General features: G+C 41.4%; 1 protein-coding gene across 3 annotated transcripts in view; it reads right to left on the bottom strand.

The window, feature by feature from the left end:
• HECA (hdc homolog, cell cycle regulator) overlaps positions 1 to 24,151 on the bottom strand; it is a 44,387-nt gene continuing 20,236 nt past the window's right edge. The window contains exons 2-5 of one of the 3 annotated variants that reach the window (XR_012030923.1): positions 12,507 to 13,547; positions 6,613 to 6,767; positions 2,591 to 3,581; positions 1 to 1,871 (exon numbers count right to left, since the gene is read on the bottom strand). Coding sequence is in view for 2 of the 3 variants with exons in the window: in XM_072825627.1 (XP_072681728.1) it covers positions 3,417 to 3,581; positions 6,613 to 6,767; positions 12,507 to 13,547 (1,361 nt within the window). In the remaining variant the exon portion in view is untranslated. Of the gene's footprint in view, positions 3,582 to 6,612; positions 6,768 to 12,506; positions 13,548 to 24,151 lie in introns of all 3 variants that reach the window. The other 2 variants (XM_072825627.1, XM_072825621.1) reach the window with 2 other exon arrangements.

Raw genomic sequence — 24,151 nt, 5'->3', positions numbered from 1 at the left:
TTAGTTTCTGAAATTTTATTATTTTTAATACATACATTTCACAAACAGAAACCTTCAAACACCACACACAATTCCATAACCAAATGTTTCAGTTTTATCAACATTCTTTAACTATTTACACTGTCTTCCCTCAACAAAAGTGCAATCCAAGACATCTTGACAAGAAATCTTTAGGACAGGAATATATTTTTGAGCTGGTTTTAATGACGCCCATCCATGACATTTTCTTTCAATTACCTGCAAGAATAACAAAGTCAACAGGACATAGAAATGAGCTGGGTTAGGCAGCATCCTATTAAAGGAACCAAAACACTGAACAGATGCACTTTCTCCTCAAGTCCTCCTCAAAAGTCCAACTAAAACTGTTTAAGAGCTGCAAACGGGAGACCAAAGAGGAAAAGCCAAGTGGAGGTCCTGACCTGAGCACAGAAAAACAGACTGTAGGTTAAGGGTTGGTCTTACAGGACAAAACAGATTTCAGCAAATTAGTTTTCAGGGTCTAATAAGTTATGCATCACCCTAAATATTAGTATTTAAACACCTAATAATATTCTTTCCTGATGAGCTAACGTCCCCTCAAAAGATATGAAAATACTTTTTACTCTGAAAATAAATTTCCTTTGCAAAAACTGGAAATTAGGACTAGGGAGAGCTCTTTCTCACTTAGAATAATACACTCCACTCCTCAATTTCACGGCCAACGTCTATCTTTTATTCAAGCAGTTGATAAACTCGGTGTATCACTTGCTTCAGATGCAACAAGAAGAGAGTAGAGAACTGAGTCAGCCTGAAGAGGAAATGATAAAGCCATCAGAAATGGTTTCTCACTGAACTCAAGCAGGTAAAACTTTATTTGTTCCAGGTACAGAACTCTTAAAAATAAATGATAGGAAAAAAAAAGTTAGAACAGATGAAAAATCACTTTGAAATTATTAAACACTTCTGAGTGGTTCATTTTATTGAACACTATTTATCAGAAACACAGAAAATGGATCTCTTGGGTGATGATATCCTTTAATATCCAAACCATAATAAAAGTAGTCATTTTTTTTTTGACATGCTCCAATTTCCACCAAGGTCTTCAGAGCAAGGTACTTTGATAAAGTGTGGTGAAAATACTCAGGTCAGCAGATTTCCAAACTAAGATTTATTCTCCACACTATTGCATATTCATTATATTTTATTCTCAAATAAGCCAGATTTTCTACTTTAGCTGAGAATGTGATGCTTTAAAGGCAAACAATACCCTCAGATGATAACTCTGCCTCTCCTTTTACAGAACTACAGCATCCACAGAATCCTAACTTTCTTGTCCAAAGAAAGGCCAAAAGCAAACTTTATCTAATTACAGGATAAATCTTCTCCTCCTTATTTTTCAGAGAGTAGAAACCAAAAGGAGGAGAAAATACAGTATGCATCAGATAACACATTCACAGCAGTTTTAGGCCAAGGGGCTTGTGAATGGGATCTATACATAAACTCTAAGATCCAGAACATCAATAATAAGCAATAATAGGGATAAAATCTTAAGTGGATTAAGAAATAGCATTAGAAATATTTTACTATCCGTTGGAAATTCAGAACTGAAATCCAAATATTACTCTCAGGACATGAGAAACTTACCAATTTTTATACTTGGTACATGAGAGAATCAATGGGGAACCAGTTAATTCACAAATGCAGCTTTGTGTATTAAGGACAAATTTGCAAGGGCTATGTCCTACAGATCTTTGCAGTTGCATTGAATACTGTCAGAGCAATATCGATTTGTGGCTTCGCAGAGGCATTGAGCATTTCGCCCCACTGTGAAATATTTTTCAGACCATCAAACACCAAACTAGATGCAGTAAACCGAAGTATAATCATCCAAACTGAAAGATAAGAATTAGTCGATATACTGATTCTTCAATGCTCTCGTTTCAAACAAAACATCAAATATTTCATACAGTAGAACTGAAACTTGCTTGCAGTAATACCTAAACACTTCTGAGAGGAAAAACAGCTGTTTTTCTGAGGGAAAAAAAAATGGCATAAACCAAATGAGTCATACAAACTGTTCATATAACCCCAAATTTGGCTATCCATAAAAGACTGTATTTTCAGCATTTTACTAGCATATGTGTGTAAGACTTGAAATTATCAAATGCACTTATAAGAAGTCATATTCCAATTCCAATTCTATGACGATATGGGATGTCAGTCTATTTAAATCCTCAAGCTCTAATTAACAAAAGGCTGGTTTTTGGAAAGCCCAATGCTCTGATTAATCAAGTTATTTAAATTATCATCTTTTTTCACTACTGGTTAAGTATCATGGAGAGCTTCAGAACGATCTATTTTCAAACATAACGTTAACACATTACAATCAGTGGTTTTGAAAAATGAAACACACTTTAAAGTAAAATATTAAAATTATCATCTTCCTCACATCCTCACAAGCAATTTTTTCCTTTCTTTCTTAAAGTCAAACCTATGATTTGGAAAACAGCATCAAATGGGTAAAATGTGGCCATAACAATTTTGTGGAAGACAAAGCATGGTAATGATGGTTCTGAAACCACCAGTTAGGGTCTATGGCTGTGGGACTGACCTGTGAGAAGGATGTGACATCAAACAGCACTTCGACAGCGCAGCCGACATACAACCATACTACCCAAACCAGGTCATTCGTGGATTCTCCTTATGAGCTCATTTGACCAACTTCAAGGACACAATTCCAAGGACAGGATTCTGCGTGTTCTTGGCCCCTGGAGTCAGTATGCATCACTTCCAAATTCATTTAGCATATTCTCTCTGTTACAGGTCACTTTACCTACAAATATCCGTTAACACCATTCGTTTTCTTATGTCTTATGATTTGGATATATTTTCAGTAGGAAAACTGCCTGCTAAATCACAACAGTGATAGAAGGAGCACTCATGTCCACTTTGAACGATCTGTGAGTCAGTGTGCACAGCTGAACACAGAACCCAGGCGACTACTACGCTGTCAGATCCCCAGGCACAGACTTACATTCACACGTCACGGGGTTTTCCCAGGGCCCAGAGAAGATCTGAAAGTGGGTCTTTGGACAGTTAACATTTTAATAAGACTTTCCTTCCAACTCCTACTATGCTTTTAGTTCCTAACCACAGAATCCCTTTGCTAGTTAAGTTCACCCTATCCTCCCCACCACACCTAATGACAGTGAACCGCTACCCCAGAACCATCTGTTTGGGCTCTCATAGGGACCACAGACTAACACTCAGGAGTTGAGAGAGGGCAAGGGGCCAACCCCATGTTAGTGGCACACATACGCAAAGGAACCCTCCTTTAAATTAGAAAAGAAGGTAATGTCACAGAATGTTTCCCTATAAAAGATATGTAATAAAGAAATAAAGTCAATAAAATAGCTATTACTAAAGCAAAGCTTTCATCAATAAGCTTCAAGAACTTTGAAGGAGGAAAATGGCTTCACGAAATGGTAGTCCAGGTTCCCACAGTGCGGACACTGCTGGACGTTGCTGTACTCGGAGAAGTACTGCATCCCAATCCGCACGTCTATCACAGGCTTCCCGCAGTGCTTACAGTTCAGGCGGGCCTGGGGGGAGGGGGAAAACACAGATGCGTGAGCCACCATGCCCTCCTGCCTCAAGACACTGTCAAGGTCACCTAAGCCAAAGTGCAACACTATTATGCCTGAGAAGCCCACCAAGAGTTTGGCGAAGCATCCCTCTTATGATGGAAGGCAAGGTATGCAGAGCAAAAGATATGTATATTCAAATATTCACCATCAATCTGACAGATTGACTCCTGATTTCTCTCTGGATAGGCAGCCCTGTTAGCAGTTGCATCTACTGGTAGGAAGAAAATTCTAAACTCGCACTGCCTGAACTTCTCCACTGAAGTTCCCCTAACAATAGGACACCCTTTCCCTGTGGGGTTATAAGGAGTGGCTGATGCTGACTTCCCTCATTCAAAGCCTCATGAAACTTCATGGAATGTGTTGAATTTATTTTAAAAATTCATATATATTTCTCATTCCACTCCTTACTACACTTTTCTTTGATGTAAAAATAAAATTTCCTGAAAATACTCCAGCAAAATTAACAATCCACGAAGAAGTGCTCTGTCTATCCTGAGGCTTCTGGAAACCACCACACACCAGATCTTCATTCATGCCTGGGTCTCTAAGAGTACATTCAAAAGGTTCCAAGAACTTAAATGAATAATCAGAAATGATAAATACAACAGACTCTCAATTTAGAATTCATTGTAATAACGTAATAAAAATTATAATCTCGTTTTGTCCTCAATACACTCATGGGTGGTATGTGGTAGTAGATGAATTTTTGATGAAGAAACAGGCACATAGTGATAGATGGCCAAGACCATGTAGATAGGAAGCAGAAAGGCTGAGAATTGAACCAAAGTAGCTATTCCAAGGTCTACATTCTTAGCCATGACATGGACGACCTTTCTGGAGCTAAGATAAATTCCCTTTCAGCTGACTAATCGCTTTGAACAACAAAAGCGGGATTCTGGGCCAACCTCTCTCTTCAGTCTGTTATTCCTTTCAAATAATTAACCATTAGCTTATTTTTGGCTAAAAGTCTTATTAGAAGACTTCTCTTGATTCCTTAGTAGCATCTAACACTTGTACCTTCATAGCGGGTTGAACAATATGGTTCAGCTGTTCAAGCTGACCCTTGAACAACATGGGTTGCACTGCATGGGTCCACTTATAAGCATTTTTTTTTTAAATAAATACAGTAATACAATACTACAAATTTATTTTCCTTACTATTTTCTTAATAATGTTTTCTTTCCTCTACCTTACTTTATTGTAAGAATACAGTATTAACAAAATAGATTAATCAACTATGTTATCGTAAGCCTTCTGGTCAATAGTAGGCTACTAGTAGTTAAGTGTCAAGTGTTAAGGAGTCAAAAGTTATATGCAGATTTTCGACTGCATGGGGGACAGGGCCCCTAACCCCCATGTTGTTCAAGAGCGAACTGTAGTTGACTGACATTTTTCTAAAAGCCAAAGAGTAATTAAACATGTTTTCCATTTTAATTGGAGGCCCAAAAACAAAGGCCTGGGCTTACATTGTTTTAAGGAAGAAATACATGAGTACCAACAGGTTAGCTATGGCAGGATGCCATTCTACTTTCCTCCTTAAAGATAAGGAAATAAACTCGCTGCCTTTCAGTGGTATAGTATAAAGAACAGTAGACTGGGAACTATAGGTTTTAGCATGGCTGTGACACATTTGTAAAGACTTGGGTAAAAAGACCTCCACTATGTGTGGAAAACAAGGAGGCTGAACTAGCTCTCCCAGGTCCTTTCTAGCACCAACAAATGGCCCCAAATTCTTTCACTTCCTTAGTTCTTTTAAAAGAGAACCCTCTCTTGTGTGTGTAAAGAGAGAGGAACCACTTCCTTCTGTTTCTCTCGTCTCAAGACCTGGCACTGCAGCAGTGAGCATTACAAAATCCTACAGCACATACTAAATGACTGAGATCCATTTCCAAGGCTGATGGAATTTTAAAATGGAAATGTGGTCAATATATTAGAATAGCAGAAAAGTAGTCAGTCCTATCTGGAGTCAAATGAAAGGCTATGGATGGCCATTTGGGTCTCTCATGGCCATACGTCTCTTTGAGAACACTAGTAGAGACAAAGTAGAGTTGAAATACTCACTCCACCAAACTTTTCACTCAGCCGACAGTTTTTCACAGGATATTCTTCTTAAAAAAATCAAACCATAGTCTAAAGATACAAAGCTATGTAGTAATTAATAAAGGTGTTTATCAGTTATTTCTATTAAAAGCCAACTCGGTGACCAAAGAGCAAAGGAAAATTCTTTCCTATCTGTGAATATTAAGGAATGACAAGGCTTTCTCTTCCCTTTCTCTTTCCCTAAATGAACCCAATGTACTTTCAAGGATTTTGTTTTGTCTCTGGTGTTTCCATGGACTTATTTAATGTGTTTTTACAGGCTATTACTTCCCTTTTTTTCTGGTGACCCCTAAGTTTTGGAAAATGCTTCCTCTTAGCAGTACTTTAAGGATTACAGATCTTTCAACCTCCAATACCACGCAGGCAGGCAGTTCTTGGGTAACTGTGCTATCCCACAGAAAGGGAACAAAAAGAAAATCATGTCTATTAAAGAAAGTAAAACCTCCTTCTTCCTTTTAAATAATAACTTTTTCTTACTAGAACCGAGGTATGTGTTAATCATACAAACCATAAAAAATTACAAGCAAAAAAGGAACCACTTAGCATCCCACCATCCAGAGACAACCTTTGGGTTACAGGTTACTAGATCCCTTTCCATAGTCACTTTTCATACTATTAGGCTATTTTATAAATCACCTTTTTCACTTAATACACTAAAAATATTTCCCATTAATTGTACATGATTCTACAATGTCTCCTCTTAATGGCTGCACAGTATTCCAGCAATTGCTTCATCACACTGTGCTAGGTCAGCCGTCAGTCCTGGACTTTGTGTGAGATTTAGGACTGCTCACTACCTTCCTCACCCTCTCCCTATTTAACTACATTCACCAGGAGACAGAAGCCTGAGATCATCCGCTGCTCGCCCTGTGGGGTCCATACCAACCTGACAGCACGGAGAGGCGGCTAGGATGTCGTAGGTGTACATGGTGCCCAGCTGGTGCCAGCTGCCATCCCATCGCGACTTACACTTGATGCAGATGATCTTGTGAACCCCTTCCAGGCAGTCTACACACACCGCATATAGGTGCATGAGTCTCCCTGTGCACAAAAGACACAATGCTGAAGAGTGGCTGTCATGGGGCTAACAAGTGGCTTATCTACTGATTATAAGCAGACATGTTATGATCCAGATAAAATAAGAAGCAAAATAGGTCATATTTATCACATATCTCCATGCTGTCCTTTTAGAATAATAATGAATTACTAACTACTGTCAATGGGACATATACTTAAAATTTCTATCATATTAAATACTGCTTCAATTCACTTTTCTAAAAGGCATACTGCCAGGTTTATAATATGGACATCCAAATTCAAATGACCAAGCCCTAAGTGCTAAAAACCAGCTAGCAATCATGAAGGACTCTCTGCACAGAAGTCCATGTGTGGCACAGAGACCATCCAACAATGCTGGTCTGCAGTCACGAGCTTTCATCCACTGACAAGTCCCGTCATAAAAAATTCAAACGTCTGTCTTGGTATTGGTGGCCCAGAATTATACCATAGCCACAATTACTGTGTTGAGTGTCCCTGTCTCCAAAATTTCTCAGCCATCACCATATTTAATTTAGGAACCAGAATCATATGCTATTTTTAAGTAGTTATTTAAAAGTTCAATGTCTTAGTATTTACTGGGCTCTTAAGAGATACAACCCCATTCCTCCATCATTTGTTTAACATCTAATGCTTGTGACGGAAAAGATGTCACCCTTGTTTACATGGAAGGGTTAAGATTCAAATCATTAGGAAAGACTGGTCATGTCCAGGATCCACCTCAACAGTGTATAACAGCAACACTGCTACTCTCTACGTAGAGACCAGGTAGCTCCACCATGCTGAAAACTATGCTCAGGAGAACACGTAGCCCTTCAGGATGTGCTGCTCCTTGCCAGCAGCCAGATCATGGGTCTTCACCTTTCAATGGTTAGGACCAGCCTGCTCCTTACCCACTGGAAAGGTATACGGTACTTACAGCATAGCTTTTTGTTGCATTTGCTTACAAAGCTCCCTCTTCCTCCTTGAGGATAGGAACCATGTTTTCACACATCCATACAGACACTTCCCAGGCCTATCTCATTTTCATCTTTCTCCATCAATTCCACGACAGGTACCCTTCAGATGTAGTCCTGGGCTTTGTCACATACTCTTCCCTTGCCCAAAGTCTAACACCCCTTCAAATCCAACACATACCAATGCCCCCATCTTCCTTCCCCTAAGACAGGTCCCCCTTCCCAGGAGCAGAGGCTCCTGTCCATTGCAGCATCATTTATCTGCTCTAGAGCCAAAGGGAGCCAACCAGGATGCATCTTCATCCTCTACAGGCAAGTTGTCCCCAATACCATAATTTTTTATTTAAAATAATATTTTGTAGCTATTCCTTTCAGTTCCCACTCTTAGCACCCAGCAGTCTCTCATCTCCTGCCATCTAGGTTGAAGATTTAAGTTCCACCTCTCTGGAGATAGGTTTCACCCCTTTCAAACAACTTTTCCCCCAAGAGATCATCTGCTTTGAAGAGAAAAAATGAACTTCTTCAGTTCTTAAAGAACATAGCAAAACTCTTATTATGGCTTGAAAGGACATCCACAATCTGTTCTCCCTATGTATCCTACTTGTTTTCCACTGGAGAACCTCTACTCTCACCAGTCTGTTCTCTCCAGTTCTCTTAGTCTCGACTTTTTTTTAACTACCATTCCTTTGCTCGCATTGCTTCCTGTCCTTATCAACTAAGGCCTGATGTGGCCAGACCCTCTGCTTATCAAAATCTAGCCCCCCTTCTGATATCTGCCTTCACACCGCCTCCTTTAACTACCCAGGCCAAAGTGAAATTATAGGATGCTTAAAGTACATCATTATCCAAGTTTTATTAATTCCACAGGGGGTACTAGAGCCTTAGGCCTGGCGAAGTTAGTTACACTTTTCTATAAGACTCTTATATCCTAAGATTATAAACTGATGAAAGGCAATGACAGAGTACTCAACACATGTATGAAATTCATTAAATTTGATTCACTGATGAATGGGTTAAGTGAAAAGAATCTGTCCATCACAAATAGAAAAAGAACAACACTCCTCTCTTGTATGCTGAACTGAACCCCTGTACTCTCATCTTCACAGAAAATATTTCCAGCCTTAAAATGAAGTGAATGTAGTTTCCACCTACTTCCCTCTAAAATTATCCCCAACCAAGATCAAGAACAAGAAATAAAACACAAACTCCATCTTCCAGGAAACTAGGAGATATCTGCAAACCTGAATCAAAATAGGAGGTCAGACATCAGATGAAGGAATTTTAAATTGCTTAGCTCTGAAACTGGACAGCAAACAGAGTGGAGAGTGAGACAAGGTGCCAAAAGGGAAAGAGTGTGGTAGACAAGTAACCATACATTCTATGCAACTTTTTCCATCAAGAAGTAGAATCTATTTGATCATCCCGTAAATCTGGGCTAGCCTTATTTTGAAAAACACAATGTGATGGAAGTGATGATACTCAGTTCCAAGCTTACACCTCTCGAGAGAGAATGCAGCCCCCATACTCACCACCCTGAATGCAGGAAAAAAAAACAGTCTAGCCTATTGGAAGATAAAAGATCACACAGAACAGTCATGAGCCATTCATTCCAGCTGAGGCTCTCTGCCAGGCCAACCAGTCTGCCAACCATCAGACATGCATGTAAGAGGCCATCCTAACCAACTCATAAAACCATGAAAAATCATAAATCATCATCACTCTTTTAAAACACTGAGTTTTGTAGCTGTTTGCCTTTAACCAAGGCTAAAAGATATAAAGGATTAGGTGAAACTCTAGAAAGGAATGAGGCCATTCCCTGTAACTTCACTTCCTCTTCCCTACTGAGAAAGTTAAGACAAGAAATTGCATCCATGTAACAAGAACAAGATGCTATTAAAAAGAGCTCTTGGAAATTCTAAATTATCATTTATATATTTACAGAACAGAAAATCTGAAGCTCAGTAAAAATACTCGGATATGAAATCAAAGAAATCTTCCAGAAGGCAGGATAAGGATAGAGATAAACAAGAGGATTTATAAGAGCTCTCTCCATCTCAATCAGTTTAAGAGGTCCAATATTGGGTGCCTGGGTGGCTCAGTGGTTGAGCATCTGCCTTTGGCTCAGGTCGTGATCCTGGGGTCCTGGGATCGAGTCCTGCATCGGGCCTCCTGCAGGGAGTCTGCTCCTCTCTCTCCCTCTGCCTATGTCTCTGCCACTTTCTCTGTGTCTCTCATGAATAAATAAATAAAATATTTTTTTAAAAAGAGGTCTAATATCTAACCAATAGTTTCACGGTTGTTTTTAAAAATGAAAGAGGAAATCATCAGAGAAATAAATCAGAGGAAAATGTCCCCAAACTAGGCCATACATTTATACAGCCAAAAATCCAAGAAGGGTGCTGCACAATGAATGGGGGTAGAGAGGAAGATCTATGTCACAGTGAAACTTCAGAACACTCCGTATAAAGAGAAAATCCTGGGACGCCTGGGTGGCTCAGTGCTTAAGCACCTCCCTTCAGCCCAGGGCATGATCCTAGAGTCCCGGGATCGAATCCCACATCGGGCTCCTTGCATGGAGCCTGCTTCTCCCTCTGCCTATGTCTTTGCCTCTCTCTCTCTGTCTCTCATGACAGACATTTATTTATGATAAATAAATAAAATCTTAAAAAAAAAAAAAAAAGAATCTTAAAACCTTCAGGGGATGGGAGGGGAGAACAAAAAGACAGGAATAAATCTGACTTCCCAACAGTGACACTGGAAGACCAGAGACAGTAAAGAAATCAATGACTTCAAATCCTACGGGGAGAATATTTATAACTTGGAAAACTATACCCAGCCAAACAGCAATCAAGTGTGAAGACAGAATCAAGATATTACCAGATTTTCAAAGTCTGAAAATACCTATTCCCATGCTTCCTTTCTCAGAAAGCTCCTGGGGATGTTTCTTAACAAACTGAGGAAATAAACCAAGAAAAAAGAAAACATGAGATCTAGGAAACAGAAGATAAAAAACAGAAAAGCAAGTAGAAGGGCAGCCATGTAGTATAGCAGGTAATGAGTGCAGCCCGACAGATGGGAACAGGAAGAGGAAAGGCTCATTGAAGGGAATTTCTACAAAAAGTAATTCATTAAATGGATGATAGGTATGTGCAAATGCCTCTGAAAGCTCTGTGGGAGCTGCTGGAGAGTGGGAACAACCAGACAATGTTTCCAAAAAGACTAAGCAAATGAAATTGTGAAACAAATATTAGCTGTAATAACAAAACAAAAGATGTCCTAAAATATACTGTATTCTATATAAGAAATACACCTATACATCTTGCTCAGCACTAAATATTTACATAATCCTAACAGCAAAAACATTAAGCATTTCACCAAGAATGGTGATATGTTATCCTGAGAGAAAGGAGATTTAAGAAAGCACAGTCATCCACCTTAAGAGTCAGTCAACAGACAATATCAAAAATTGGATATGAAGGGCAGCCCGGGTGGCTCAGCAGTTTAGTGCCGCCTTCAGTCCAGGGTGTGATCCTGGGGACCCGGGATCGAGTTCCGCGTCAGGCTTCCGGCATGGAGCCGGTTTCTCCCTCTGCCTATGTTTCTGCCTCTCCCCACCCCACCCCCCACCTGTGTCTGCCCCTCTCTCTCTCTCTCTCTTTCTGTCTTTCATGAATAAATAAATAAAATCTTTTTAAAAATTGGATATAAAGATAGTGGTTTTCAAATTATGATGGTAAGAACCTGAGAATCGATTATAATTGAAAAGTGCTCATCCCTGGGAACTGAGACAGCAGGAGCTGGTGAGAAGAAGATAGGTATGGATATACTGTTTCTAGCACAGGTTTTTTAAGCATATTTTTAAAGTTACAAACAGGTTATATACATCATGTATCTCACCTTTATGTAAATACAATAATTTTACATGAATTGACAGATTTCTCATTTATACTAACCAATCCCCATCATTCAAGTTGTGGCTGAAGTTATCCCTACATTCTTAAATGTCAGCCACAGCATGAAGTTCCCCACCCCTGCCTTGGCCACCAGGGTGATGTCTCAGCTTTCACTAACCACCCACTTTCCTTTTGCCACTATCAAGAAAGCCTGATCTTCCATAAACTTCAAGATTAATCCAACTAATCTAAAAACACTTTAGCTGGGATCCCTGGGTGGCGCAGCGGTTTAGCGCCTGCCTTTGGCCCAGGGCGCGATTGCTCCCGGTGCATAGAGCCTGCTTCTCCCTCCTCCTGTGTCTCTGCCTCTCTCTCATCTCTCTGTGTGTGACTATCATAAATAAAAATAAAAAAAAATAAAAACACTTTAGTCCTCTCTGATATTCCTTTTTCCTTACTCTGTTATGTTTACAATGATCAAAAGATAATACACAGCATACAGGGCACATTACTACAGGTTTAAAAGGCAACTATTTTACACCATGACGTAATTATGCAATTCCTAGTCTAAATTCCCTCCCAATTATAGAAAGCTATACACGAGGCATCCCCCCTTCAAATTACAGCAGAAAAAAAACATAAAATTACCCACCAGAAAAACTGTATTTCGTACAGTGACAGCAGAATAGAGAAAAAAAGAGCCAACGCCAACTACCTCCACCACCTCAATGGGCAAAGCTGAAATATTCAAACATTGCCTGGCATCTGACTAGAACTAAAAAGTACCATCAGTAAAAACTAAGGCAGAACAGAGTAAATTCCATCTTGCTTTTCCATTTTTTAACAAAGCAGGCAAGGTGAATGAACACCTGTACCTTGAAGATGACACGGAACATCATATTCGATCTCATCGTGTCTCGATGGGCTCAAGAACAGAGTTCCGTCCACCAAAGGGAACTGTTCGAACACCGGGAGCGCCCGGTGGCACAGGGCACAGTTTACCACGTTCCTGTGGCTGGCGCTGAGGGCTGCAAGAATGAACTTCCGCAGATCCTCGCCCTGGCCCATTTGGGCATCGTCTTCCATCCGCACGTGGAAAGTGTTCAACTTATGCCTGGGGATGTGAGTGAGCAGCTCGGACAGGTCCAGGCGCCGCAGGAACTGCACCGGTGCGTCGAAGTGGCCCCCCCTGTGCACGGATATCCCAGCCGGACTGTAGTCAAAGTGGGTGTTTCGGAACACGTGGCCCCCCGCCATGGCCTTCTTGTGAGGCTCCAAATGGATGGCATTCTTGAGGAATTCCCCGAGGTACCTGGAGGAGCGGGGGCCGCTGAAGTGGGCGGGGGAGAGGATGGAGTAGCCGGTGGGCGGCGACTGGCCCGGGGAGCCGCAGGGCGAGCGCGCCCCGTAGGCCGCTGTGCCCACCGCCTTCTCCTGCGAGTTCTGCCGGTCCATGGAGTGCCGCCGGGGGAGGTCGTGGCTCAGGCCTTTCTGGGGCTTGTTCGGCGGCCTGCACTTCTTGGCCTCCTCCCCTGCTTCGCCGGAGGGCCTCCCCGTGTTCTTCTCTGACCCAGCCTTCTTCTTTTTCTCATCCTGCATCCGCTTCACCTGGTACCAGTCTGTGTCCTTTTTTAAGTGGCCCTGTCCACAACGGCAAGAGCAGAAGCGGAAGGCCAGGTCGTAGCCCTTCTTTGTCCACATGTTTTGGCGGCACTGCTTCTCGTTCCAGCTGCGGGCGCGGCCGATGCAGTTAAACTGGACCAGGATGCTGCTCTCCCACTCGTAGAAACACTGCAGGTGCATCCAGGTGCTGTAGGGGCAGTGCTCGTTGTTACACACCACTTTCTGGTAGTCATCCTTGTCTAGGTCCACAGGCCTCCCGAAGCTGCAGATCAGGGGTGTGGCACAAGGGGCTTCTGGGAAGAGACACAGAGAGAGAGGTTCAGCACGCAGGGGGCCAGGGTTCCAGCTGGCACCGAGTCAGAGACCAAAGCCACCATCCTCACGCTAGCCCATGCACGTTGTTCTGGTGTTAACATTTCCACCACTGGAATAACACCAGATGGGATTAAAAAACATTTACTACTTTCTCCTGGTATTAGGTTGTGCCAAGGGATTTGATTTTCAAATATTTGTTATCGCCTGAAAAACATACCAGTAAGCTTCAAAAAGTCCAAATCCTTCATAGTACAATTAGCCGTATGTCAGTACTTGCAACAGTATAGTGTAGTATGAAGTTTTTCCCAAAGATGTGGGCGTAATGACAGGCAGTTCCAAGGTTCTTTTAAAAAGGAATCACTTCAGTGAACTAGGAAATACTATGATGAAGCCACTTAATCAACCAGCTCCAAAAGGACCCTCAAAGCCCTTTATCACAAGCTTTAGGTTATCCTCAATACCACAGAGAAGCTAGAAAACAGAATTACCTCGTCCCCTCTTCTCTTCTAGAATGGTCTGATACCTGATGGCAGGAATGTTTGGTCCAATTAATTGTTGGTCTACACAGAATAATTACACTGCTAGGACATGGAAGGAAAAAAAACAGAATTCTCCTAAAGCCATCAGGACAGAAAGGAAGAAGACAGAAACACCAAGATATTTCTACCCTATTTAGCCACATGCCGCTCTGGACATCTGAAAAGCCAATCAGTTTCCCCAAAAGGAGAGAAAACTTGGTGGTACAAAGCAGAACCCATTTCTGAGATTGGAATTCCACTAGATTCCAGTTACTCCAACATCCATAACATTTTCAAAAGGTTCTTTTGGACAGCAGTTAGTACTCCTAGTTGGGAACCACTGGGCTTGATCTAGAAGGTTCCACATGCCAAGCTCAGTTTAGACTTTATCTGTTGTAGCTGAGAACGCTCAGAGTTCTTAGAAAGCTCCCCCTGGTTGGCAGTATGGGACATGAGGCTGATGAGAGATGCGTGCCTGAGCTACAGTAGCAGCAGAGTAAAATGGCATTCAATGTTGGGGGTGAGCAAATGCTGAAGGACAGCAAACATGGTTTGCACCATGACAACTTTGGGCTGGCCTTATTTTGGACTTGCTGAATTGAAAGTGCCTGTGTACCACTGAGGTAGAGAAAGACAAGACAAAAGAGTCAAAAGAGCTGGAGACGAAATACAGATGTGTGGCCACACACCCAGGGAAGTTAAGTCCCTGGACTGAGGAGCTAGCCCAAGAAGAATGGGAGAGGAAAAGAATCCGGAGAAGCAACAATAAAAAGGCTAGAGGAGTCCTCCACAGAGGCTGGTCAGTAATGAACTAAGGATTCACCACAAGGCAGGAGAGAATTATATCAAGACAGTTGCAAAGTTATAAAAACAGAGGACTGACTCAGAACAACTGTGACATCCAAAAATATCTCCAGATATTGCCAGATATCCCAAGGGAAGAAGCAGCAAAACTGCCCCTGGTTGGAAACTACTGGGGCAGTTAAAAACCAAAAGGTCCTCACCAGAAGAAGCAGTAAGCCAGTCAGTGACACCTTAGTAAGAACAGTTCCTGTGGAGTGACAAAGGACAGATCAGACATGGATGGTGAAGAGCGTACAGTAAGATAAAAAAGTAGCAGCAGTTTGGATGATCTTCCAGAAAATGCTTCCCAGAAGTACAAGGAAGGGAAGGAAAAACAAGGGGAAGAGGCCAGCAAGGGCTGAGCCCTACACATGTTCACCCACTCCAGAAATGAATGCCAGAAATTCAGGACAGCTTGAAGAGGAGGAGGCAAGGGGCCCTACAATTCCAGTCCTCAGGGACCTTCACAACTTCACCACTGCCCACTGAATTACAAATACAACATTCCACTCGCACAGGTGATGGGATCCCCTAAAGCCTCTAAAGCCTATGACACTTGCTCTTGTGTTACAATCATCCCCTTCAGTGTGGGACTCCAGGGCATCAAAAGGCCCTAACCAACTTGTCTGCCTCCATTCCTTTGATCATTGTGGCTCCTCCATCTATTGCCTGGGAGTCTTCATTTGTCCAAATCCCGCTCATCTAGTGCAGTGACTCACAACATGGACTCCCAACCAGACTGCCTGCTAGAATCCTGGCAGTACCATTGTTGAGCTGTGTGCTCTTGGACAAGCTACTTCCTTTAATCTTAATTTCCTGTACAGAATGTAGATAACAAATGAATGTACTTTATATGGTTGTTGTAAGGATAAAACCTACCAATACCCAGGTGGCGCCTCAGAGCAGGGCCTAGCACACAGTAAGCCTTCTCCCCTTCCTCCCATCCTTCCAGGCCCAACTCTAGACACTGATTTCACCAGAACCACCCCTTCCCCAGCTCGATCTGGTGTGAACCTTACTTGAGTCTCCACTGTGGTCCTACCAGGGTGGTGACTCCAAATAGGATTCATCTTTGTGTCCCTGCACCACTGAGCTTAGGCCTGACACACATCTCATGCTGAATAAAGCTGCATTAAAACGACACTGGCACATGAAACCAAACATGACAAACACGGCAGAAGAAGAGAGCAAGCTAAAATCCTAGACAGAGAGAGAGACCTACATGTACTGAACCATGCAGAAAAAAAGTAGAAAAATGGTCTGTAAACTGAGTAAATTAACCGTAGTCACCTGGGCTGTGACCTTTTGTGTCCTTTAAAATGTTAATTAGTCAATTAAACAAAGTTCAGTTGCTTTTATCTTCAATTCTTCAGAGAAACAGCCTTGGAGAAGTGTCTCTGAAATGTAATGACAGTAACCAAAGTACTATTAACCCAGGAATAATGAAATCAAATTGAAGAATGGCCTAACTATATCTTTGCATTTACAACATCCAATATCTAAAATTTTAAATGCTGAGATCAGCCTGATTTTTTTTAATGTCTTTTCATATTAAAGAAGGTAGACTAAGAGGGGAAAAGTCCTTTTTATATCTTTCTCAAAAAGCTGCAAATGTATCATTTAACCAATACTGAGCACTTCCTGTGCACCAGGTCTTTGGAGCTGAAGAATCAGCAAATGGTGCTAGGGGCTCTAACAGAAATATTTGTGGGAATCAAAGAGGAGGCAGCACTACTCCAGGTCCCTGTCTCTCTAGCATTGCCCATCCTCACCACAGCCGTCCTCACCTGCACTCCACCCCCCTCCACAGCTCTGCAATGAAGAGCTCCCACTCCAACCTGCCAGCCTGCTTGTTGACATCTCAGCCACTCTGATGTGGTCTTTGTGGCTAGGCCTCAAAAACAAAGACAAGGTCTTAAGACCAAATACTATGTGTAACAGATACCTGACCCTGTTACATACCTCCAGCCCAAGGGTGAGGCTCCAAGGAATGGGGCGAAACAGGGGGAGCCTTGGGTACCACACAAGGGCTGCTGACATGCTTTTATATTTCATGCAGCCTTCTGATGAGGCCACAATGGGCTGGCCTCTGAACTCAGACATGATTACCTTTGTGGCTTAGTCCAAACTTGGCCTCTCCCTCCCACTGTCCACACTGGAAAGGCAGCTGGAATAGTGCAAGAGGGGTTTGGGTGACTAGTTGTTTGACATGGAGCAGTTTCCTGCTTCCTCATCTGTAGAGTGAGGACAAAAATGCTTGCCTTCATTCACCTCAAATGTATATGTGGAAGCGCTCTATCAAGTTTCCTCACAACTCTCCAAAGCTATGTCTTCTGTAGCTTGATATCCATGTATCTGGCTCCACAACTAAATGCAAACTGCTCCAACAGATTTCCTACTTTTTCTATCTAATGTTTTAGACATACAAAAGGGGTTCAGTAAGTAACAGGCTATGCCTCTTCTTCAATTTCCTAAGTCTTATAGTTGACTAAAACATACAGGAAAGATTTTGAAACTCTAAAAAGCAGCACAAGATCCCTTCAGATCACACCTATAACAAATGAGCAGTCTTTTTATTTATTTTTTTTTTTTAAGATTTATTTGAGAGAGGTGTGGGGGCATGAATAGGGAGGAGAGGGGCAGAGGGAGAGGGAGAGGCAGACTCCCCACTGAGCAGGGAGACCAATGTGGGGCTCAATCCTGGGACTCCAGGATCATGACCTGAGCTGAAGGCAGACACTTAACGGACTGAGCCACCCAGGTGCCCCACAAACAAGCAGTATTACAGAAATACATTTGATTACTTCCTGAAAGTGGTCTCTAAACTTATAAAATTCCTAGCTCTTAACAACTGCAGTCCCACAAAAGTAAAGGTATAAATATAATATAGACTGATCAATACAACAAAACCTCTGGGAGAGAGATGAGAAAGGAATCCCACATCCAGTGAGGGTTTGTGTCATGTACACCCCTTAGGACATTCGTCAAAGCTGTGATGGTTGAACTAACAAGCAGTATGAGAAAATGTTCCTTTATGCAGTCAGCACTGCTTTACAAATGTATAGAAACTCTCCACTGTGTTTGTACAGCTTCACTGTCAGATATTCAGTACTCAGCTTCTATTTCTCCCTGCCCAAGTATAAATAATTAGGGATCACCTCATTCCAGGCAAAAATCTCATGTAGTTTCAAGTCTGGACAATAAGATAGGTACGCTGACATCACTTAGGCAGTCACTCCTCCCAGCCTTCTCATCCTGAATCCTGCCTCCCACACCTATTAAAAAGGAGGGATCTGACAGTAGTCATTTACACTGGCTGCCCAACAAAACCCAAACCCTTTGACACACCCATTCACACCAACAGGAGCCCTATAAACCAGGCAGACATTGCCACTGTCAGCTTAACTGTAAAATTAAATGTTTTCACCCCTCTTAAAATAGTTGCATCACAAGCAGGTGGAGAGTTCAGCAGGGTGGTGGGGTGAGGAGTGTCTTCTGAAGTCACAGAAGGTTTCCTAGGTGAAATCTAAGGTAGGCACTTGGTCATATTCAGCCTTGTAAGCCCACTACTGTAAAAATCCTATCAAGTGTTGAGTGAATGTCTTATTGAAGGAAAATACAGGGACTGAAGTGCTGAAGGATAGAGAAGGGAGGAAAGGTGAATCCCTGAGGAACACTGTTCTCAACAGGTCTTCCATACTCAGCCCCAGGACTCCCACCAATTTCAGAGCACAGCCTGGCCCTCATCACCCCCAAACTTACCAAAATCTATTCTATCCTCCTTCTGTATGCAGTTACCAAACGCAAACCGTGCGGTTTCTGAGCCGCTATTTTATTACAATTATCTTTTCCATACAGTAATTCTCTTACGTGGGAACATAGCCCCTTGTTTTTAGAGCAAATTCTCTTCAGGGTACAAAGTTGCTGACTAGAGAATCCTCAACTCCAGATTCCTGAAAGGCCACAGAGATTGGTCAATGAGCATATAGAGACTGGAGCCAGCCTGCCTGGATTTGACTCTGGCTCTGCAACTTAATAGTTTTTGGATCTTTAGCAAGTCACTTAACCTCCCTGTGCTTCTGTCTTAACGTGTAGACTGGGAGAAGAAATAACAGAACCTATCATCTCAAAGGGTTGCCATGAGGATTAAAGGAGTTATTAAAGCAGTTCACACTGTGCCTGGCACATAATAACCACCATTTAAATATAAGCAATTATTATTAAAAGCCCTATCACTTTATATTACTTGATGTAAAAACTAAAGAACTTTAAAAGCATTTAATGCAAATCTACAAGCAGGAAGTGACCATCCTCCTTTCAGAGGGTGGCATGCATAAAATAATTGACTATTTACTGACAAGTTTTAAGGGAATAGATGCAAAATTTTCTCCTTCTAACCCCTTAAAGATATTCTACTCTGTGTCAAGACAAATAAGTACCTTGCTATATGTATATTTTTCAACCTAAGAAATATTTTCCAGTCTGGGCAACAAGGTTTCATAAAGCAGGGCTGCAAATATACAACACAAACAACAACAACAACAAAAACCTAAAGCATGGCTGCATCAGATTCATGGGATGTGTCCCTGAAGAACTCACATAATTCAAAACTGATTATCCCAAAGTCTGGGGGCAGGGCAGGGGAATGCATCCTCAGAACACATAAATCTGCAGCCATTGTGTTGTATTTTTCTTTACTGCTGCTTTTTAATATTAGCATTATCGCTAATATTTCTCAGTTTTAGCTCATAAACTGACAGCATGGCATATCAGTGTTTTTATCACATTTCTGTTCAAAAGTTACTGATTTTCAGGATATTTTTCAGCACCAGCATTAGCACACCTGGGTATTTTGCAAGATAAATACTTACTTTGTAATAATTAATTTAAAAATAACACAAAGGTCACTAAAATCCTTGAAGAAGTTCTATAAACAAAAAGTTCACATAATACTGCCAAGGGTTAGAATATATTTCTCTTTATAAGAAAAGGTGATGCCACTGGGTATCAAAGTATCTTTGTAATTCAATGGACCTAACTTTGAAAATATGACATAGCTTGATACACAATTTGAAAAGTAACCACTGAAATTTTGCACATCATATGAAGCTTTTATTAATAGTATTTGTGACATTAGTTGAAATTTGCATACAATGGGATCACTGTACCAGGAAATCTTTTAGCAGGCTGCCTTTTCTTCTGCTTAAATTTTTTGATCCTAAGGATGCTGGATCACAGAGAACCACACAGCACCCTAGCATTACATGTATCGCCTGCACTCACCCTGAAGGAAAGGTAGGTTCAGGAGCTCTCAGAACCAAATCACATTATCATAAAATGGAAACACAACTCCAGATTAAGTATGTGTGTACATGCAGGAGTGTATGTGCATTTGTATGTAACTGCAGAGAAACTGTCCAGACAATTGTTAAACTATCCCATTTCTTTTATTATTGAGGTATAATTGACATGCAAGGTTTTTATTAGTTTCAAGCGCACAACATAGTGATTCAACAATGTGAATCTGTGACCATCTGTCACCATACGATACTACAATATTACTGTCTATCCTGTACTTTTCATCTCCAGGACTTATTTTAGAACTGGAAGTTCATAGCTTCCATTCACCTATCATACTCATCCCTTCATCTATCATATTCATCCCTTCACCCATCTCCCATATTTAACCAGTTTGTTCTCCATATTGAAGAGTCTGTTTATTTTTTAAATTCCACATATAAATGAAATCATATGGGATTTGTCTTTTCCTGACTGGCTTATTTTACTTGGAATACACTAGATCCATCCATGTTGTTGCAAATGGGAAGAGCTTACCCTTTTTTAGGACTAATATTCCACTGTATATATTTGCCACATCTTCTCCATCCTTCTACGTACAGATGCTTGGAGTGCTTCCATCTCCTAGCTATTGTAAATAATGCTTCAATGAACGTAGGTGTGCATCTATCTTTTTGAACTACTATTTTCAATTTTCTTTAGGTAAATACCCAGTAGTGGAATTAATGGATCATACGGTAGTTCTATTTTTAATTATTTGAAGGACCTCTGTACTGTTTTCCACAGTAGCTGCACCAATTTACATTCTCACCAACAGCGTAGGAGAGCTCCCTTTTCTCCATGTTCTTGTCCACGCTTGTGGTTTATCATCTTTCTGACTCTAGCCATTCTGATAGTGTGCAGTGATATTCTCATTGTGGTTTTAGTTTGCATTTCCCTGATGATTAGTGATGTTGAGCATCTTTTCATGTGTCTGTTGGCCACCTGTAGGTCTTCTTTGGGAAAATGTCTATTCAGGTCCTCTGTACATTTTTTAATCAGATTGTTTTTTTGGTGTTGACTTGTAAAAATTCTTTTTTTTTAATTCTTTATATACTGGATATCAACAGTTTATATTCCAATTTTTAAAGCATTTTCCTTGCTCTTCTGAAACACCACAGAACATGATTATCTTTGTCAATGTCCTCTCCTTTGCTGGCACAAATATTCAGAATGTGGCCATAATCAAAACTCCTACATTTCTTTTGTATGTGATACCCATTTACCATCTAAGTTATAGCACAACATCCCCAAAATGATGGCTCACCTCTTCTCTCTTGGTGGGCCCAAAATGATGCCTGGAGACCAAAAAGTGGAATCGGCCTTCTCCCCTTAACTCTCGATCCTGATAGAATTTGCCCTCTCCCCTTACCTCTAGATTCTGATGCAGTTCAAGGCAGGTCACCCCATAATGTGCCACTCTGGCATGCAAATTATTTTGAGCTTAAGATAACCAAGGTACAACAGACTCAAGAAGAGCTTTTTACCTCCCCACTTATCTAAAACAATTTTGACTAGGAGTCTGTACCAGGAAGAGAGCTATTACCAAAGATAACCTTTTTTTTTAACATAAGAAAGACCTCTCTGTAGGGTAAACACTTGCTTACCAAACATTTGCTCTTCCCATCTTCCTGTAAATAGTCTTCCCCCTCTCTGATGTCCCAAATTCCTATACCTACCTCTCTTTAGCTCCTGGTGGCATATAAACTTCAATTGTCTGTCAGCCTCTCATTTGTCTATTAAATTTGTTTTGCTCCTGTTAATCTGTCTTATGTCAAATTAATTTTAGGCCAACCAAAGAACCTAAAAGGGAAGAAGGAAAAAGTTTTCCTCCCCTACAATTTCCAGTGGCCTCAGTTGAAAAGACAAATGGCTTTAACTCCTCCCTAGTCTGTCCAACAGGTAAAACATATGGCTGCATGATTAACTGGCAACATGGGTCATCTGCAGACCAGGTACCTATCAGAGAATACAATCCGTAACTCATTGCTGTTCAATATTTTCCAAAAGCTCAACTGAGAGAAACACTTTTTTTTTTTGAAACAATTTTTAAGAAAGATTTCATAGGTGATATCCACATAATCTAGATCAGAGTTCCAGTGGGGTGTGTTGGCCTGCAGTGTGACTTCTTAGACCAGTACAAGTTTTTTGTTTGTTTGTTTTTTTGTAATGAAATAAAACCCAAATGCCTATTGGGGTGCATCTCGTACTTTCCAGGTCGGTCATCCAAGCTTCCATTCTAGCCCCATTCACACTTATTCATGCCAGGGCTCTGGAGGCATTTGGGTGTAGGACTCCTTTGCTAAATAAAAGCTATCCTTCATCTAAGCTACGTGTCACACAACTGGTTACTTAGACCACATTATTTCATTCTCTGAACAGACTGCTTTTAATGATGCAAGCAAACCTAATAAAATTCTTATATTTATAAAAGGATACTGTCATGGACATTGCTTAGTATTTTACAATGCCTTATAAACGGCTAAGTGACTGTTTTTGTTTTTTAAGATTTATTTGAGAGAGAGCGAGAGGGGGTACATGCACATGAGCAGCAGAGAGGGAGAGGAGAAGAAAGAGAGAGGGAGAAGCAGACTCCCTGCTGAGCAGGGAGCCTGGCCCTGGGATCACGACCTGAGTTGAAGGCAGACACTTAACCAACTAAGCCACCCAATCACCTTGTTTTTGTTTTTTATCTGATGGATACTGTAAAGTATACACCGCTTCTGTTTGCCTCTTCCTTTTGTTAGAAATATGAAAGCCAAATTTGTGACCTACCTCTTAAAATGACTCAGGACATCCATTATTTTTCCTAATAGTACTGCTCCTAGTACTAATATTCTCATTTATTATTTATCTTATGGTATTAAATGTATTTTTTTAAACACCATTTTAGGAAGGAGAGTATAAAAGATGAAAAAGAAAAAAATCCATTTGCCACCTCTCTCCAACTTTACAGTCAGTCTTGCCTACTAGATATTAAAATCTATACTTGACTGGTGCCAAGGCACCCCCACCCCTCCTCACTTTTCAAAATCAACCAGAATAGAGTGCAAAGGAAAAGGAGAGGCCAGGGTGACCCACTGAACCCCGAGGTCCCAGAAACATAGCACCTTTCAGGAAGGCCACTCTTTCTGCCATGCCCTGGGCTCTCGTCCTCAGAGAAACATGTGGACAAGCCAAGTACTCTCCATCCTTGAACCACTCACCTCATCCATTGCACACCTCTCCTCTCCTTCCCCTTGGCTCAGCTCCCTCCACCTCAGACTCTGCTATTCATACCCAGGTCTCCACCTATTGCTCTCTCACCTGGTTTATTTCTCAGCATTTCTCTTCTCTCAGACTCAGCTGGGCTGTTCCTGTCACTCTACTCTGCCAGCCAACTCAGCCCTCAGTCCACCCTATCCACACAGGTGCCTCTCCCTGCCCCCCACCCCCGACCTGCTCCCAGACCGACTGGTGAAACTGAGACAATAGTGTAATGGGCTCAAGTTGCTCCCAACTCTACCCTGCCTTGTCTTCTGTCAAGAGATCCCCCCTTGGTTCCAACCCACAAAAGTCAGACTTTTGGGGGTACTTATCATCCTCATGTGGGCCCAGTCTTGTCTTTGCTTTGCTCTTCTCAACACCATTATCTTTATATCCTTTGTACCCATTCTCCTCCCTCACCTATCAAACCTGGGAATTCATATTCCACAAATACGAAAAGGAGAGTCTCAGATTTACCTCAAAGACTGTATCTATGGGATGAACTGAGAAATGACAAGTGATAAACAAATGGCCACATAATTTGAATGTACACCTGTCATCACCACTGACAATTATGGGAGACCAACAAATTCCACCATCTTAGGATGGCTACTCAAGAAATATCAGCGTAGGGGCAC

Source organism: Canis lupus, chromosome 1, assembly GCF_048164855.1.
Source record: "Canis lupus baileyi chromosome 1, mCanLup2.hap1, whole genome shotgun sequence".
Taxonomy (NCBI): domain Eukaryota; kingdom Metazoa; phylum Chordata; class Mammalia; order Carnivora; family Canidae; genus Canis; species Canis lupus.
This window is presented reverse-complemented; position numbering and strand designations above follow the sequence as displayed.